The 16,499-nt window shown below is 39.2% G+C and overlaps 1 protein-coding gene across 1 annotated transcript in view; it reads left to right on the forward strand.

Moving 5' to 3' along the window:
* The window catches only part of IQGAP1 (IQ motif containing GTPase activating protein 1), a 115,690-nt gene extending 101,126 nt beyond the window's left edge, over positions 1–14,564 (forward strand). The window contains exons 35-38 of the mRNA XM_072628492.1: positions 33–199; positions 2,178–2,300; positions 8,941–9,049; positions 12,016–14,564. Of these exons, the coding sequence (XP_072484593.1) occupies positions 33–199; positions 2,178–2,300; positions 8,941–9,049; positions 12,016–12,129 (513 nt within the window). The 3' untranslated portion in view covers positions 12,130–14,564. The remainder of the gene's footprint in view (positions 1–32; positions 200–2,177; positions 2,301–8,940; positions 9,050–12,015) is intronic.
* Positions 14,565–16,499: the final 1,935 nt, after the last annotated feature.

Consider the following 16,499-nt stretch of genomic DNA (forward strand, 5'->3'; position numbering starts at 1 on the left):
GCCAGTCAGTCTTGATCTTCTGTTTTCCATAGGACATCCGGAATCAGCGGAGGTATCGACAGAGGAGAAAAGCTGAGCTGGTCAAACTGCAGCAGACTTACAATGCTCTGAACTCCAAGGCCACGTTTTACGGTGAGCAAGTGGACTATTATAAAAGCTACATCAAAACCTGCTTGGATAACTTGGCCAGCAAGGGCAAGTAAGTATTTTTCAAAAATTTCTGCGTCAGGGTGTAGAGCTAGAAAAGAGGTGGAAGAAGGAAGGGAAAGATAAGGGCTGGAGAATTGTGCTTGTTGATATCCTTCCCTGAAGTGCTTGGCTGGCTGGTTGCTTTTTTCCTTTTTTGTGTTCCCATCAATCTCTAGCTATTCTTCGGTTAGTTGATGAGAGCATTATGATAAGGTGTTCAAGCATGGCCTGCATTACAGATTAATGTAATAGATAACTTTTTTTTAATATGATTTTGAGGGTTCTGGGAAATGCTTCTTTATTCCTAAACATCTTACTTTTTACTGAAAATGACAGTTGGAAATTTGAGATGGAAGTGATTTGAGAGAATATCTCATTGGGACAACCCTTCATTTGACACCTGAGGCAGTTGAAAGTCAGAAAGGGATAAATGTCATGACCAGATTATACCATTACAGATTAAATATTTTTGGATTGAGGTAATTTGGGTTTTTAAGAGTCCTTGGTCATGATATAGATACTTTGGGGAAAGTCTTTTCTTAGACCTCTTGTCTTCTTTGACCTGTTTGTTATATTCAAAACTCTTTACCACACTCACTTCCTGAAGCTCTCCCATTGACTTCCTCTGCCATTTACACACTCTTAACCATTTCTCTAGATGTTCCTGCCTCTCTCTCTTTCCTTCCTTGGCTCTTTTCCTCTGGAACTGTTGTTGCCTACTTCTCTATCTCCCCGTTTGCTCTCCTACACCTAGAAATTTGCTTGGCTACTTCTCTTTTTTTCTCCACTTGTTGGTTCATTTAGCACAGCTATAAAAAGACCTTGAATCCCAGTCTAAGACACCATGGACTTCATTTCATAAAGAAAAAAGAACCATTCTAAATTGTTGAACAAGAGCATGACATAATGATGGCTGTTTTAGCAAGGACAACCAAGCTGAGGAGCACAGCAAAGCCTGGGATTCCAGCCAGGAAGCGCCCCAAGTCCTGATTTTCCCCATAGAATTTGTTGTTTTTTGTTCAGGTGTTGTTTATTTGTATCTGACTCTTTGTGACCCCATTTGGGATTTTCTTGGCAAAGATACTGAAGTGGTTTGCCATTTCCTTCTTCAGCTCATTTTACAGATGAGGAAACAGAGGCAAACAAGGTTAAGTGATTTACCCAGGGTCACACAGCTAGTAAGTGTCTGATGGCAGATTTGAACTCAGGCCTTCCTGCCTCCAGGCCTGGTGCTCTATCCCCTGCACTACCTAGCTTCCTTCTCTTCAAAATAGAGTTGCTTAAATTTTGTCTTTTTGTCTCCCATTTCCATCACTGCCACTATAGTCCAGCCCCTTATCATCCTTGCCTCACTAGTTTCCCTGTCTTCTGCTGTCTGTTCATTCCAGTTCCAGAACTATGAATGAAGGACAGATATTCTCACCAGAGGCGCTTCCTGGCTGGAATCCCAAGCTTTGCTGTGTTCCTCAGCTTGGTTGTCCTTGCTAAAACAGCCATCATTATGTCATGCTCTTGTTCAACAATTTAGAATGGTTCTTTTTTCTTTATGAAATGAAGTCCATGGTGTCTTAGACTGGGATTCAAGGTCTTTTTATAGCTGTGCTAAATGAACCAACAAGTATTTTTTTAAACCTGTACTATGTGTGTACACTCCTCTTAGAGGTGGTGGGGAATACAAGGGAGAGATGTTAGTTGTGCATGGGAATTTTGTATCAGTAATTCTGTTTTGAAGATGAGTCCTAGATAGTGAATGAATTATTCAAAATTAATTTGAATATGAGTTGCAAAACTGGAAGTAGAACACATAGCCAAGAGTAAGCAGTTGGTGGTGCGGAACACTGAGCCATTTTGACCCCTTGTGGGTATTGGTTATTACTTTTAAAGACAAACTTCTTTGACCCATGACCTCCTATTCCCAGACTATTTGCTGAGATTAAGCATGGGATATGTAGCTGTGGACATTAAATGCTCCTCTTCTATTTCCGCAGGGTGTCTAAGAAGCCAAGAGAGATGAAAGGAAAGAAAAGTAAAAAGATTTCCCTGAAATACACAGCCGCACGACTACATGAGAAGGGAGTCCTTCTGGAAATTGAGGACCTTCAAGTGAATCAGTGAGTGTCCAGTTAGCTGTCTAACTTTGTTTACAAGGAGCTGATCTGTGTACAGAAATTCCTCTTTTGTGTCATACTGTCTTTACATCTCATGTAAGTGATTCTTGAAATGTCATTTTAAACTGCCTGTCTTATCACAAGCTAACCCATTCCCAGAACCTACCTTCCTAGGGACGCCAATGGGCCTACAGTACCTTTCTTTGAAAGCAACATGTGTCCATTATTAGATTAACCATACCTCATTATGCTACTTGTGCCAGAACTGTTTCAAGATTTATGGAGAGTTCGCTTTTTGGCTGCCACCCAAATCTGTGAGCGGCAGTCTTGTGTTATTTCCATAGAAGTCATCAGTCTTTCTTTTTCAAGCATGGCACTCCCTCCTGTAGTTCTTACTGGATCTGGACAGAGAGAATTAGAGCTAGATGAACCAGAGGTGGGACTGTAGGGACACTGCATTCCCATCCCACCCCCACCTTAGCCTAAGAACCTGCAGCTTATTTAATATATTTTTTTACTTGGCAAGAATTTATCCAGCTTCCATCTTTAGAGATGTGGCTCTTTTGTCTGGGCTGCCTCTCTTATTTTCTCATTGTTATCTGCAACAGCACATACTTATTGAACACCTCTTGTGTTCTAAGACTCTGTACTGGTTTCCCCAGTGCTTCTGACCCATTAAAGAAGGAGGAAGTAACCTATTACAGATAACTACAGAAATTAATGATCACCCCAAAGTTTAGTGGTTAGCAGAGTACCTTCCCCTGCAGCTTTAGCCCCTCTATAGATGGGAACTCTCCTGTTCCAGACAAAAAAAAGGGAGAGTCCTGAGACCTTCAGAAAGGTGTGAATGCTTCTCAGAAGTACAGAGGCCTGTAAGCAGTGAGTATCAAACAGTTTTAAGGTCTCCATGCTATGCCTTCCATCTACCCCCAGCTCACTAGCTAGCTTTGGAGCACAGACAACTCAGTCTCTCAGTTACAGTGTACTGGTATCTTGTGAGTGACCTAACATCTCTTTACTATTCTTAGAGAATCATGGGCAGCTTGGTGGGGACTTCCCTGGGACACAGTTCATCAGAATTTGGTAAAATTAACAAGTAACATCATTGTAGTGAGAAAGTGGAAACCATGGGGTGTGATCCACATATTCTCCTCAGAGCCATCCTCTGCTATTATCTCTCTGCTCTGTCCTTGCCTGTCCACTCCAAGTGCCACAGCTAGCCACATGGCTGTTTTTTCAGGGCATATCAACATAACCAGTGAATAAGAATCCTTTATCCTAAAAATGTAGGAATCAGGTAGCAGAGCCTACTCTATTTAAGCTACTCAAATCCTACCAGTGATCAATCTACCCTTAAAATTTGTTGTTGTTCAATCAGTTTTCAGTTGTGTCCAAATCTTTGTGATCCCATTTGGGGGTTTTCTTGGCAAGATACTGAAAGTGGTTTGCCATTTCCTTTTTCAGCTTATCTTACAGATGAGCAACTGAGGAAAACAGGGTTAATGACTTGCCCAGGGTCACGCAGTTAGTAAGCGTCTGAGGGTAGATTTGAACTCAGGAAGATGAGTCTTCCTGACTTCAGACCTGGTGCTCAATTCACTGTATCACCTAACTCACCACCCTCAAATTGAGGAATAACAAATTGAGATTTTGACACTCTCTAGAAGAAATACTTTTTAGTGTTTGACCTTTATTGAATGATAGGATTGTCCTTAGCTTCAAGGATGTGGTAAAAGTATAAAATGCTCTTTCTACCAATCCAAAGGCTACATTTTAATTGGGAAAAGTGAGCACATTTATATGAAGTAATTAGTGAACAAGGGGTTGTCGGTTGTATACATATACATACAGATTTATAGACATATACATGTATAAGTATGCATACATATGTACATGATATGTATGTGTCTGTATATGCACATACATGTGTGTGTCCTGAAATGATAGGTGATATAGTACAGATTGGGAGTCTAAGACAGTGCTCAGTGTGCATTACAGATAATAAATATGAGAAGAATTAAAGAAGGCATATATTAGTTGTAAGCCAGATAAAGGAGTTTAGACTTATGGCTGAGAGCAGGGAGCTATTGAAGATTCTTAAAGGCAATGACCTTCTGAAATGATGTAAAGATGTTCAGCTATCACCAAGAAATGACAAATCTAATATCCTTGGAAAATAGAGTCAGGGATATGGCACCAAATTTTGTATTGATGTAAAGAAGGAAAAGAGAAATGAAGTCTCTCATGTCTGTATGTCGGTAGCCTTCCCCCAGGATATGTGGGTGGTAATTATTTTGGGAGGAAGGAGGAAAGGGAACAAACATTTATGAAGAACCTACTATGTGCCAGGCAATAGCCCTGGGAGATGGGTGCTATTATTATCCCCATTTTCCAGTTGTGGAAACTGATTTAGACAGAAGTTAAGTGACTTGCCCAAGGTCATATAACTAGGAACTGTCTGAGGTTGGATTTCAACTTCTGGCCCAGCATTCTATGTACTGGACCTACCTGCGTGTTTAAAGGACATGTAGCTTATGAGCCTGGTTTGTATGTTTGTACAAATCTTTTCATTGGTCACAAAGGAGGTGTCTGACTTTCAGATCTTCTTGTCCTGGGGATCTATGCTAAAGCATTTTCCTTTCTCTACCTCTAGGATCTGGGCTGTGGCCATTTTCTCTCACATATCTTAGCCTATGGACAATATTTATTGCATTCACTTAATTTTTACCTTTTTTGAATTCTTTACTGTCCTTCGTGAAAAGTTACTGACTGACTGCTCCAGGTAGGATGTGTTGAAACTTGTCTTTTATGATCATGATTCTGACTAACTCCCTTCAGGCAGGTGTTTGAACCCAGGGGAGGCAGCCGTAGGCACCTCACAGGTTTCTATGATTATTTAGAGCCATTTGGAACAAGTTTCAGTTCTGTGTGCTTTAAAGGTGTGGGCCAGCCACGCTGAAAAACTGATTTTCTGATTGTCTTTTTTTTTAACTGAAGTGTATGATTTCATCAGCATAGGCAACTTTCTGGTGATGAAATTTGTTCTCCACCTTACAGTGAAAAGCAGGCTGTCCGGGACTTTTAGAGGTCATGTGTATGGCTTCTACCTGGGTCCCATACCACACTACCTGCTGAACCGATGCTGGTTGTTCTTCAATTGTGACTACCATTCCTTGAGCTATGATTTTAAAAAAATAACCCTATTGGTGAAATAAATAAGAAAGGAAGTATTAATTGGCTCTAGTATTGTCTTACTTGTATACATTCTCTCTCTCTCTCATATATATATATATATATATATATATGTATATATATATATATATAAAATCTTCTCTCACAATAGGGTTTCCTCTCCAAAATCCAAATGGGGGCAGATCACCCATTTAGTGACATTTGATGCACTTTGCTCTCAAAGAAAAGCTATCCTATGACACTTTTTACTTGAGTATGCGAAGATCAGATGTCACGCCGTACCTAACTGGTTCTGTTAGCAAAATTCTGGTTTCTGTGCTGTTTAGGAAATCATAGACTGACCTCTTACAGGACTGGCACTAGAGGGCACCAGGGTACATGGTAGAGCACATACGTAAAAGTTTAGCTTCCTGAAAATCAGTCAGGTAAGAAGGAATACCTTTTGTCATACCTGATATTTTCATTGCCAAAGAAAGATAAATTCAAGGAAACAAGTCATTTCTTACGAGAATTTTTTCTCCTTCTACAAATTCTCTCTTCATACACACATTTTTTTAAGTTCCCCTGTTATTAGAATAATTAGAGTAAGAATGGATAATAGGAACACCTACAGTACATTCTAGACAATCTGTTTTGGATTGTGTACACAGTCTCACTGTGGTAGGTGTCCTTCCTTATAAGTTTGTAATAATAACAACACATATTATGCTTTAAGTCTACAAAGTGCTTCACATACATTAATGCTCAATTTGAGAACCCGAGATGGAATTTGAACCTAGATCTTCCTGACTCCCAAGTCTAGGGCCCTAGAATCTTTTGCAGTCCTCTGGGAATGAATTATTCCGGATACGCAGCTTTCCCAAGTAATTAAGAATTTACTATTTTTGAGCATTGAAACTCAATATGTTTGAAGTAGAAATATTTCCATCTATGACACACTTCTGTGCCTTATTCAAAGGCTACTGAATGTAATTTGACCACTTATTGATGATTCAGGTGTACAAATATAAACGTTGATTATTTTGTTGGGCTATAGTGGGGGTCCTCTTCCTCCCCCTCTTCCTCTCCTTCCCCCTCTTCCTCTTCTTCATCCTCATCTTCTACACACACACACACACACATATACACACATCCCATAATATGGTTTTATAATAAATATAAGACTTTTGTGGTGTGTTTAATTCAACATTTGTTAAGAACCTATTATCTGCCAGATACTAGGGACATCAAGGTAAAAATGATAAATAGTTTTTATTGTCAAGTTTACATGCTAGGAGGGCAGTAGCATGGATATGCACAGAGGTACATGACACACATACACATGTACCCAGGGGAGAAGGAGAGATGGGGAGGATGACAGCAAGGGAGAGATATGGCCAACATACTTTAAGAAGATTCCCACAGAGGAAAAAAACTTCTTGCTTGGGGGGGTGGGAGGGGTCAGGAAAATCCTGGTGCAGGAAGTGACTCCAAAATGAAGCCTTGAAGGAAGAAAAAGATTTTGAATGATGGAGATGAAGAGGGTGTTTATTATAGATATGGAGATGGCCTCCACAAATGTGTAGATGCAAAAGATATTATTTTGGGACAGCTCATAATCTTATCTGACTGGAGTCGAGTTCATGAAGGGGAATAATGTGAAAAAAAAGGGCTATGAAAAGGTGGATTAAAGCCAGATGATGGTGGATTTTTTGATGCTAGTTTATAATTTATCCTAGAAGCAATAAGGTACCACTGAATATTTTCGAGAAGGAGAATGATATGATTTGACAACCCATGCTTTTAAGATAACTACTTGGGCAGTTGAATGTAGGATGAATATGGGGGAGGGGTTTCTTGAGGAGGGACTAGAGGCAAAGAAATGAGGGCCTAAGCCTATATGGTAGTCTTGTAAGTGGACAGGAGAAAGACACAAAAGATGTGATGGAGATTGGAACCAAGCAAAGTTGGCAGTTGATTGGATATGGGAGGAGGAGAGGGCATGATAAGGAGGAACTGAATTGAGGATGAATCCAAAATTATGAATAGAGGGAAATTTGAAGGATAGGTGAGTTTAGAGAAGAAAGGTATGACTACCATCTTACATACGATGAGTTTGAAGTACCAGCCAGGGATATCTGGTAGGCATTTGGAAATGTAGAGACAGTTCAGGAGACAGATTCTGGCTGTTATACTTAGATATACTACATGTCTGTTAAATACAGATGTGAGAGTCATTAGTGATCATTGAACCCATGATGAGATCTCTCAAGGGACAGAGTAGAGGGAGAATGGAGGAGTGTTTGTCTATCAGTTCCCATACTATATGTTTCCAGAATGTCATGCTTTTTTCAGTATTTTTAGCACATGGTAAATTCTAGTTGACTCTGTGTATGTATGTATAGCCATATACATACACACACACACACACACACACACACACACACACACACATATATATATACACAAATATTAAAAATAATATTTGTCTCCTCTCTTGTTGCCAGTGTGCCTACCTCAGCAGTTACTCTCTTTTCCTTCTGATTGACTGTTTATAATATGTTGTAGGCTTGGAAACTAACCGTCCAGGATTGTTAGAATTGTGCATCAAGTAGAAGTATGTAGATGTTGAGTAAGGATCTGGGGTGCCAGTGACCTCTTTAGGATAGTGGATTTATATTTGGAAAGGAGTTGAGGTATGAGTAAAGTACATGAGCTTTAATGCATTGACTGTCAGGACGTCTATTTGGAATCCAAAGCCCTTTGAATATTCTCTTTGGTTCTCACTGTGTCACAAATAGGAGAGGTTGTTGAGTACTTGGTTTCCAGATAGTGTCCCAGCACTACACAAAAACTTCCATGTAGGAATGTCTGTGATCATCTTCATTGTAATGTAACATCAGCCTTCCTCTTTTTCCACAGTAAGTAGTTTGCCTGTAGTCATGAAACTGAGATACTTTGTGTTTTAAAAATTTACCCAGCATGATGTCCAGAGACTGTGTTCACTCCTTTGTGCTCAGGCCTTAAGCATCTGACCAGCCAAATCCTTCTCTTGCCTCTCCTCTTTCTCCCTCCTTTCCTACCTTCTGCTAATTCCCAACCCAACTTTTTTTTATTGCTACCCTTTTTCTCTGCTACATGGTGGGTAGATACTGCTTTAATTGATTGCCTAAAGACTTCCTTTGATACTGTCTTGGGGTCTTTGATTATTCCTGCTTGAGTAAAGCGGGGATGCTAGATTAGGGACAGCATCTCATCTTTTCTTTAAGTTCCAAAGCAAATATTTGCAGTTTCATTGATTGAAAATAAGGTGATAGCTAAAACAAACAATTCACTACATTCTCACCTTCCTGTTCATGGACTCTAAGCAATTTCCTCATTTCACAGCCTTCCCCTTCCCTCCCTCATCCTCCTTTTTTTACAAGACATGCAGGCTATGGTCTCTTGGTAATTTATTGGTTTTTCTAAACAGGTTCAAAAATGTGATATTTGAAATCACCCCAACGGAGGAAGTTGGAGACTTTGAAGTAAAAGCCAAATTCATGGGGGTTCAGATGGAGACTTTTATGTTACATTATCAGGTGAGTGTTTTTTTCATAGAGGGCCCTACATAGAGAAGTTCACTTAAATAATAACAGTAGTTCATGTCGATAGAGTGCTTTTCATGGTTACAAAGCACTTTCATGCAGAGTATTTCTTTTAATTGTTACGACTCTGAGAGTCCCTATAAATACTATTATTCAGTTTTGCAGATGAGGAAACTGAGGCATAGGTTATGTGATATAACCAACATCTCACAACTTGTAAGTGGCAGAGCTGGGGCCTTTGAGTGGTCTTTGGAGTGGATATTCATTGGTCTTTCCATTATCCCAGTCTTCCTCTAAAGAAACAGAAGAATAAACTTTTGAGAAAATTCTTTTCAGAGGTTTAAATAATGACAGCTCCTCATTGGGAAAAAACAGTGAGCGAGTGCTTATCTAAGCGCGGGTCCTGAGGTTATGTGGGGACTTTGAGAGTGGATGAGAGCACTAAAAGGAGAGGAACTAAACCAAACCAGCAATAGCTACTGAGAATTTTCCTAGTGCTTTATTGTTTGCAAAGGGCTTTATTTGATCTCATTTCAACCCTGACCTGTGGAGGTATCTGCTGTTGTCCCCATTTTACAGAGGAGGAAACTGAGGCTGAAGTGATGTGATTCCTCAGGTTCACTCAGTCATTTGATAGCCAAGATAGAATCTGAACACCTGGTGCTGGGTGCTGTCACTCAGCCACCCCAGGAATGGGGCTACTGTGAGCTGGCCCCATGCAACTTTCTTGGCTGCTGCCTGAGGTACTTTGGCAGGACAGAGCCTTGCAAGAAGCAGGAGGGCTGATGATTTGGGTTCTCATCCTGGCTCTGACCCATAACCTCTCAGGTTGCAGTTTCTTTTCTGTGAAATGCGGTGCTGAAGTGGATAACAGACCTCAAAAGGTCCCTCCCAGTCTAAGTCTGCAAGCTTCTGTAGTTCTGTCAGTCAGAAAGTGTTTGTGAGCACTTACCTTGTGTTCCACACTGGGGTGAGCACAGGGATGCAAAGGGAGGTGAAGTCATTCCTGCCTACAAGGAGCTTATTCTAATGCAGGAGCAATATGGAAATAAATAAACATCTACTTTTCCCTTACGTTTCTAAGAGAGACGTGTGGACTTTGAATCTGTGATTTCTTTATTTTGGTTAATGGAGTAATAATTGATGTTTCAGTGTTTTAAAGTTTATAGAATGCTTTGTGCGTGTTTTCTCATTTTGTCCTCAAAACAGTTCTGTGAAAGAGGTATTATTTGGTATCACTGTCCCCATTTTACAGATGAGGAAACTAAGACTAAAAGGTTAAGTGACTTGTCCCAGGTCACAGCTAACAGATATCCCAGGATCTTTCTGTGTCTTAATATGCCACTCCTCCAGACCAGTCTCTTGTTGGGTGTTGCCTTTTCCCTAATGTAGCTCCATCAATAACTCTTACTTCCTCCTTCTCCCTTGCAGTTCTAACACATTTTCCACATCTTCCCCATGGATTATCCACCAGTAGTCCTTAGGCCTTCCTCTTGTCCGTCTGCTATCTCTTGTTACTTTACTTGACTGAGATGACTCTTATCACTTGTACATGTCCCTCAATAATGTCTTTTACCCTACTTCTCACACACAGATCATTTGGGGTAACATACTTTACCAGGTAGCTTTCCATTATCTCATGTCATTGATAATTTTTGTTTTTCCTAGTTGGGCATGATTGGGCAAGGACATTATGTGCAAGGATTAGTAGAAAGGGGAGTGTTTAGGCACCTCCAGTTTGTTACTGATAGGAGTGTCTCTCCTTACCAGCTAAGAACTTTCCCTTAAAATGTCTTCTGGGAAAGAGTGTAAACTGATGTAAAAATATAGGAATATCTCAATGTTCATGGGAAGGAAAATGATGGAGTATGTTTTTAGATTTTAAAGCATATTTTATTATGTATATAAATGAAAAATACAAAAATATGCTTGGTATATTTATCTTGTGTGTGGGAAGAGGCTTTGATTTAAATGATAGGTCCTTTAATTTTTATCCTTAACAGTAATTTGTACATCATACACTACTCTAAATGCACCAGTGGAGATCTCTTTATAAAAACCCTTCAGTGTCTAATGGGAGTAATTCATTATCCCTAATGTTTTTTTTTAAAATAGATTTTCGTGTAAGGGAGAGTGACTAAAGTTTTCTTTTTTTTCCCTTAGACATTTACTTTTAATGCAGATTCTCACTATTTTCTCTGAATCAATTGTACTCATAACTAATGTGGTAGAAACTTGTTACTGTCTTTTGTTCATGTTTCTGAAATATATTTGCCAGGTACTGAACTTCCCTTCTACAACTATTTAAAAACACATAGGATACAATTTTGTAAATAGGTTCCTATGTAAAATGTGAACCTCTGACACTTGACACTTATTAGTGTGTGACCTTGGGCAAATCACTTAAACCCCAGTTGTCTTGTGTAAAAAAAAAAAAAAAAAAAAAGAAAAGGAGAAAATTTATTTGACATATGATGATATGAAAAACATAAGACATGAATTAACCAGATAAATACATTCACCAAAGTACTCTATTTCATAAGTAGTCTGGTTATCAGTGTTTTATTATACAATCTGATAAGGAATTTATTTCTGTTTGACGTATGCTAACCAGATTTCATATTTCCTGTTCACTTTCGTCATATAGTAGCTTTCACCTAAGCAGGCTGCAACATAAGCTAACATTAACTTTGATGTCAGAATTGATGTAAGGATTATTATTATCATCCATGAAATGTATGAGTCAGTTACCTTGTGAAAAATAGCAGATACACTGCATGGTTGCTACACTGTCAGGCATGAAATGTTAAAAAATCAGACCAACCCAGAGGTCACCCTCCAGGGGCTTGTATGTCTCCTCTGTGGACAGGAATGATCCAGAATGAGATGAAATCACAAATTCTCTTTAAGATCTCTGTTTGTGCTGAGTCCATGACTGCCCTCCTTTCTTCCCTGGACAGGATCTGTTACAGCTACAGTATGAAGGGGTCGCTGTCATGAAACTGTTTGACAGAGCAAAAGTCAATGTCAACCTCCTGATTTTCCTGCTCAACAAGAAGTTTTACGGGAAGTAATTGACGGCTGGCCACATGCGCCAAGGGCGAGAGACCACGGGAGGCAGGAGCACCGTGTGACGGCCAGACACGCCCAATGCCAACCTGCATCTCCTCCCACTTTGGGACCTTCTGTCACTCCCTTTTCACAGTGAATAACTCAGGCTTCAGCTGACCTTTTGGGTTACTTCATTTTCTTCTCTGTCATTTGACACGCAAAGAAAAAGTGGAAACTCAGTCACTATAAACCTTTTCCTATAGGCTGTTACAGGCTCAGTGGTTACTTGGATATGTTTTGAGTTTTGGGATCTTGCTTTAATTAGAAATGTGAATGGTGGGTTTCTTATCACTTATGTAGATGGACGATATTGGCACCAATTAGAAAAAACTTATAACTCTTTATGGACGTGTACACATGTAGCCTTGCCCATTTTAGAATGTATCAGCAGAGACCAGTTAATGGTTCAGATTGTAATTGTTAAGAGTCTGGTTTGAAGCTAAATTGGGTCTTTTGACCTCTAAATAAGACATAATGCTATGGGAAATGTGTTTGCATTTGATCTTTTCCATCTTGATTCCCTGTGTGCAGTAGCCATGGGAGACATTGTTCTGCCCAGGGAGAAGAGCTTCTGAGTTGAGCATTTGGGGAAGGGGGGGACGGGAAACTCTGTTTAGGTATTCTACTCATATTTGGACAACTTGATCAGTTTTGTTGTCTGAGTTTTAGTAGCATCATTATATATAAATATATGTCCATTTTCATGAAAGGATTCAGTTGATGGAATACTTGTGTATTCAGGAATGGACCACGTTCACCCCCTGTTAGGTCACCTGCCCTCTTTTTCTGTGCTGGTACCCACCTAGGGACATAGGATTAGGCCAGTTTAGGAAGGCATCCCACCCTGTCACTTAATGAGTGGTTTTAGATCTAAAATTAAACATCCTAATTAGATTCATTATGTTGGTTTGTTGCTTTAAGGTGCCTTATTAATATAGATTAATCTATCTCAATTCTTAAGGAATTTCTTTATGGTTGCTTGCCTGCAGATAAAAATATACTTTGTGGTTTTTTTTATTAATAAAATAAAGGGAATAGGGTATTTTAAAGATTTATATAATGCTTCAGAAGAAGCCTTTAGAGTGCTATAAGAAAAGGAATTTTTTAATAATAAAATAAAACTAGCTTATCTGTATATCTGAATTCTAAGAAGTTTCTTATAGCCACAACACTATAAAGACTCTTCTGCAGTTGCAGAGGGACAGCCCTGCCTTACTGTAAATTGAACCAAAATGGAAAAATCAGCATATACTGTATTCTAAGCCCTCATTCTTGTACCTGTTTCTCATTTGTCTGTTTTTTTGCTGACTCCATTATTATCTTTAACTAGGAACCCTGCTTTTAAGAGGCTTTATTTGGTCCTAAAAATTAAGCCTTGACAAAAAGTATGGATGTATGAGACATCTATTTGAGAATAATACATGTCATATACTTAAAAACATCCTTACTAAAATCATGCCATTTTCTCCTGTTGTATTGGTACAGTATTCCTTGAGAATAAAACTCTTTCCAGTCCAATTTAAACAACATTTTTAAGCACACATAACCCTCCACTGAAACCATTTATATCAGCATCAATAGAAATTGGCTGATATATTTTTCCAGTGAAACACATAAGAAATAGATATTGGTAACTAGCTGTGTATTATATTCTTGTTGCAGTTGTAAATACCAGAGAATTATTTTTTAGTATGGACTCTCTACTCAATCGGTTACACAGGATTGATGTCATGTATGCTACTCAGTGCTTTATACATTCCAGGACATCAAAGAGGTGGAAGATTTAGGTGAGGAAAAATTTAACCATAGAACCAGAGAAGGAATAAAGTGTGATAACTAATGGAAATTCTCCACTGCCATGACTTAGGGACTATCTTGAATTAATTTTTTTTTCTGCAAATGCATTTTTCTTGGGAAACAAAGTAAACTAGAGGTTGCAGTAATAGTTTCAAAAACTGGGACCAAAGGAAAGGGATACCACTCACTTTTGAGATGCATTGATTGCAGTGATGACCAAAGTCTACAAGGGACTCTAACAGGGACACTTGGGTTATTTGTAAAAATTACCTGTTCGCTGAATATAATCTCTGATGCAAGACATTAAGCATGAAATTAAAGAATTTTTATGTGGATAATGTTTAAGCAATTTTTTTTAATACATTGGAGAATAAATTTTTGGGTCTGGATATTGTAACTTTGTAGCTTTTACTACTGTTTTATTTATTAGTAGTAGGATTCTTCTAGCTGCTTTCTCCCTCTTAGGCCACCTCACCTTGCCAGCCATTATGACATTTGTTGCAGACTTATTTACTCCCAGGAATTTGGGCTGCTTGTTCCATTTACTGGTACAAAAAATTGTCTTTTGTATCTCTCAACGAAATAAAAGGTCATTTGTTCATGTTTCTCTCTGTTGCAGTTTAATCAGTTCCTGATCGCTACTACTTTGCCTGCTTTGTAAGAGCAGATTACACAATCTTTGTTGAATATGAGAATGAGTAACTGAAAAAATGCAACAACTCCATTTCCTGTAATATTGAGAAGCAGATTGAAGCAAAAAAAAGAACTCCTAGAAATCTGCCTCAAAACTACTTTAAAATATATTTATAATTTTACATACAAAATATTTGTTGAATTGACCTTACTTTTTTCCTTACAAGAGTCTGATTTCATTTTAACTGTTGAATGCTGAAAGGTTTAAATTGTACCAGCAGCTGTTACTGGAGGGACAGTAGTGTAGTACTGTGGAGATTGTACATAATGTGGGAGTAAGTCTGGTGTCTATTGTCACTAGTCACAGAGAATGACTAGTGACCTGTTCTTAGGGGAAAGGTATAGATAGATGAAGCAGAGGGCAGTGAAAAGTGATACCCTATTGAGGAGCCTGGGTTAGTCATCCTGCAGATGAGAGCATAATAAAACTAGCAAAAGATAATAAAGACTATCTGAAGTAGAGCTAAATTTAATCTAGCCAGTTTGTGCTGTTGTGGGAGGGACAGGTTGGAAAGCATGACCTTGTCTAAACATTTTAGAACACTTAACATTTTTTTTTTTAGGTAACAGTTAAGGAGTGCCTCAACTTTTGCTTTTACAAGGAAGATACTGTCCCTTTCTGAACTTTGTCTACATATGTCAATTGTTAGAATTTTGGAATTTGAATTTCAGAAACTGGTAATAATTCCTTTTGGTAACTGCTAACCTGTGTTCTCTGGTGAGAATTCTGGAAATCTATAAGACCGAAAGGGAGGTCTAAAATGTTGACATGGAAAACTGAATGATCAGGGAAGGGACAGAGTAGAGAGTGATGGTGGAGATAGTGGATACCAAAACAACCAACCTGAAGACCAAGAAATCCGTAAGCAACAATATGATGTCACTAAAAACTTCATTATTTTAAATAATATTCATGTAGTGTTTGAACTGGCCCAGAGTAGTATTGGGTATATCCTCCTGAGCTGAAATAGAAAGGAAAGACACTAGAAGACTGGGAAGCTGTGATATTGGTCAAAGAACAGGGATAAGAGGACTAACCCAGCGGGGAGAGAAAGCCACCTGTGGAGGATGAAGTGACCGTTGTGGGGTAAGAAGGAAGGAGGGCCAGAGAAAAGGGGATAATGACTTGTGCAGTTTTTCCGGTTTGCTCACAACAGGATACAGTAGTTGGTGAGGTTTGTTTGGACTAAGATCTCATCTCATGAGATAATCATGAAGTGCTCAGCAAAATGCCTGCTCATAGAAAGCCCTACATAAATGGGAGCTGTTCTTAAAGTTGTTACATCCGGTCACCACATGAAGGGACACTGGGCATGTTGGACACTGGGATCTGGGCTCTGGGTTGCCGCCATTCAGGTTAGGCCTGCTGGGACTTCAGAAGCGAGACTCCTACATACATCCTTAGCCAGAAAGGACCTTGGGGATATGACACTTGGCATCCATCCAGCACTGCAAAGTTTGCCAAGTGGTTTGCATACATTGTTGCACGATCTGATGTGATCCCACCCCCTCACTTAAGAGGGAACAGGCCCAGGGAGGTTGGGACTTGTCTCCGTTTCTTGGCCAGGTCTTGATATATACATACATATGTATACGTACATGGAAACAGGTCTTGGTGGATGTAATCTTTTCTGAGTTACTCTGATGATTACAGGCTTGCATATGTATGATTGCATATATGTATATATGTACATATATACATAAAATTTGGACAGGACCTGTGACTTCTTTGGCTTAGGATTCTCCTCCCGAGGAAACTCTTCCAAAGCAGATCAGCTGCTGCCCGGGGCACAGAGAAGTTGCGACTTTGTTCCCAGTCCCGGAGACTAGGACTGCACTTGGG

Source organism: Notamacropus eugenii, chromosome 1 (assembly GCF_028372415.1).
Source record: "Notamacropus eugenii isolate mMacEug1 chromosome 1, mMacEug1.pri_v2, whole genome shotgun sequence".
In the NCBI taxonomy this organism is placed as follows: domain Eukaryota; kingdom Metazoa; phylum Chordata; class Mammalia; order Diprotodontia; family Macropodidae; genus Notamacropus; species Notamacropus eugenii.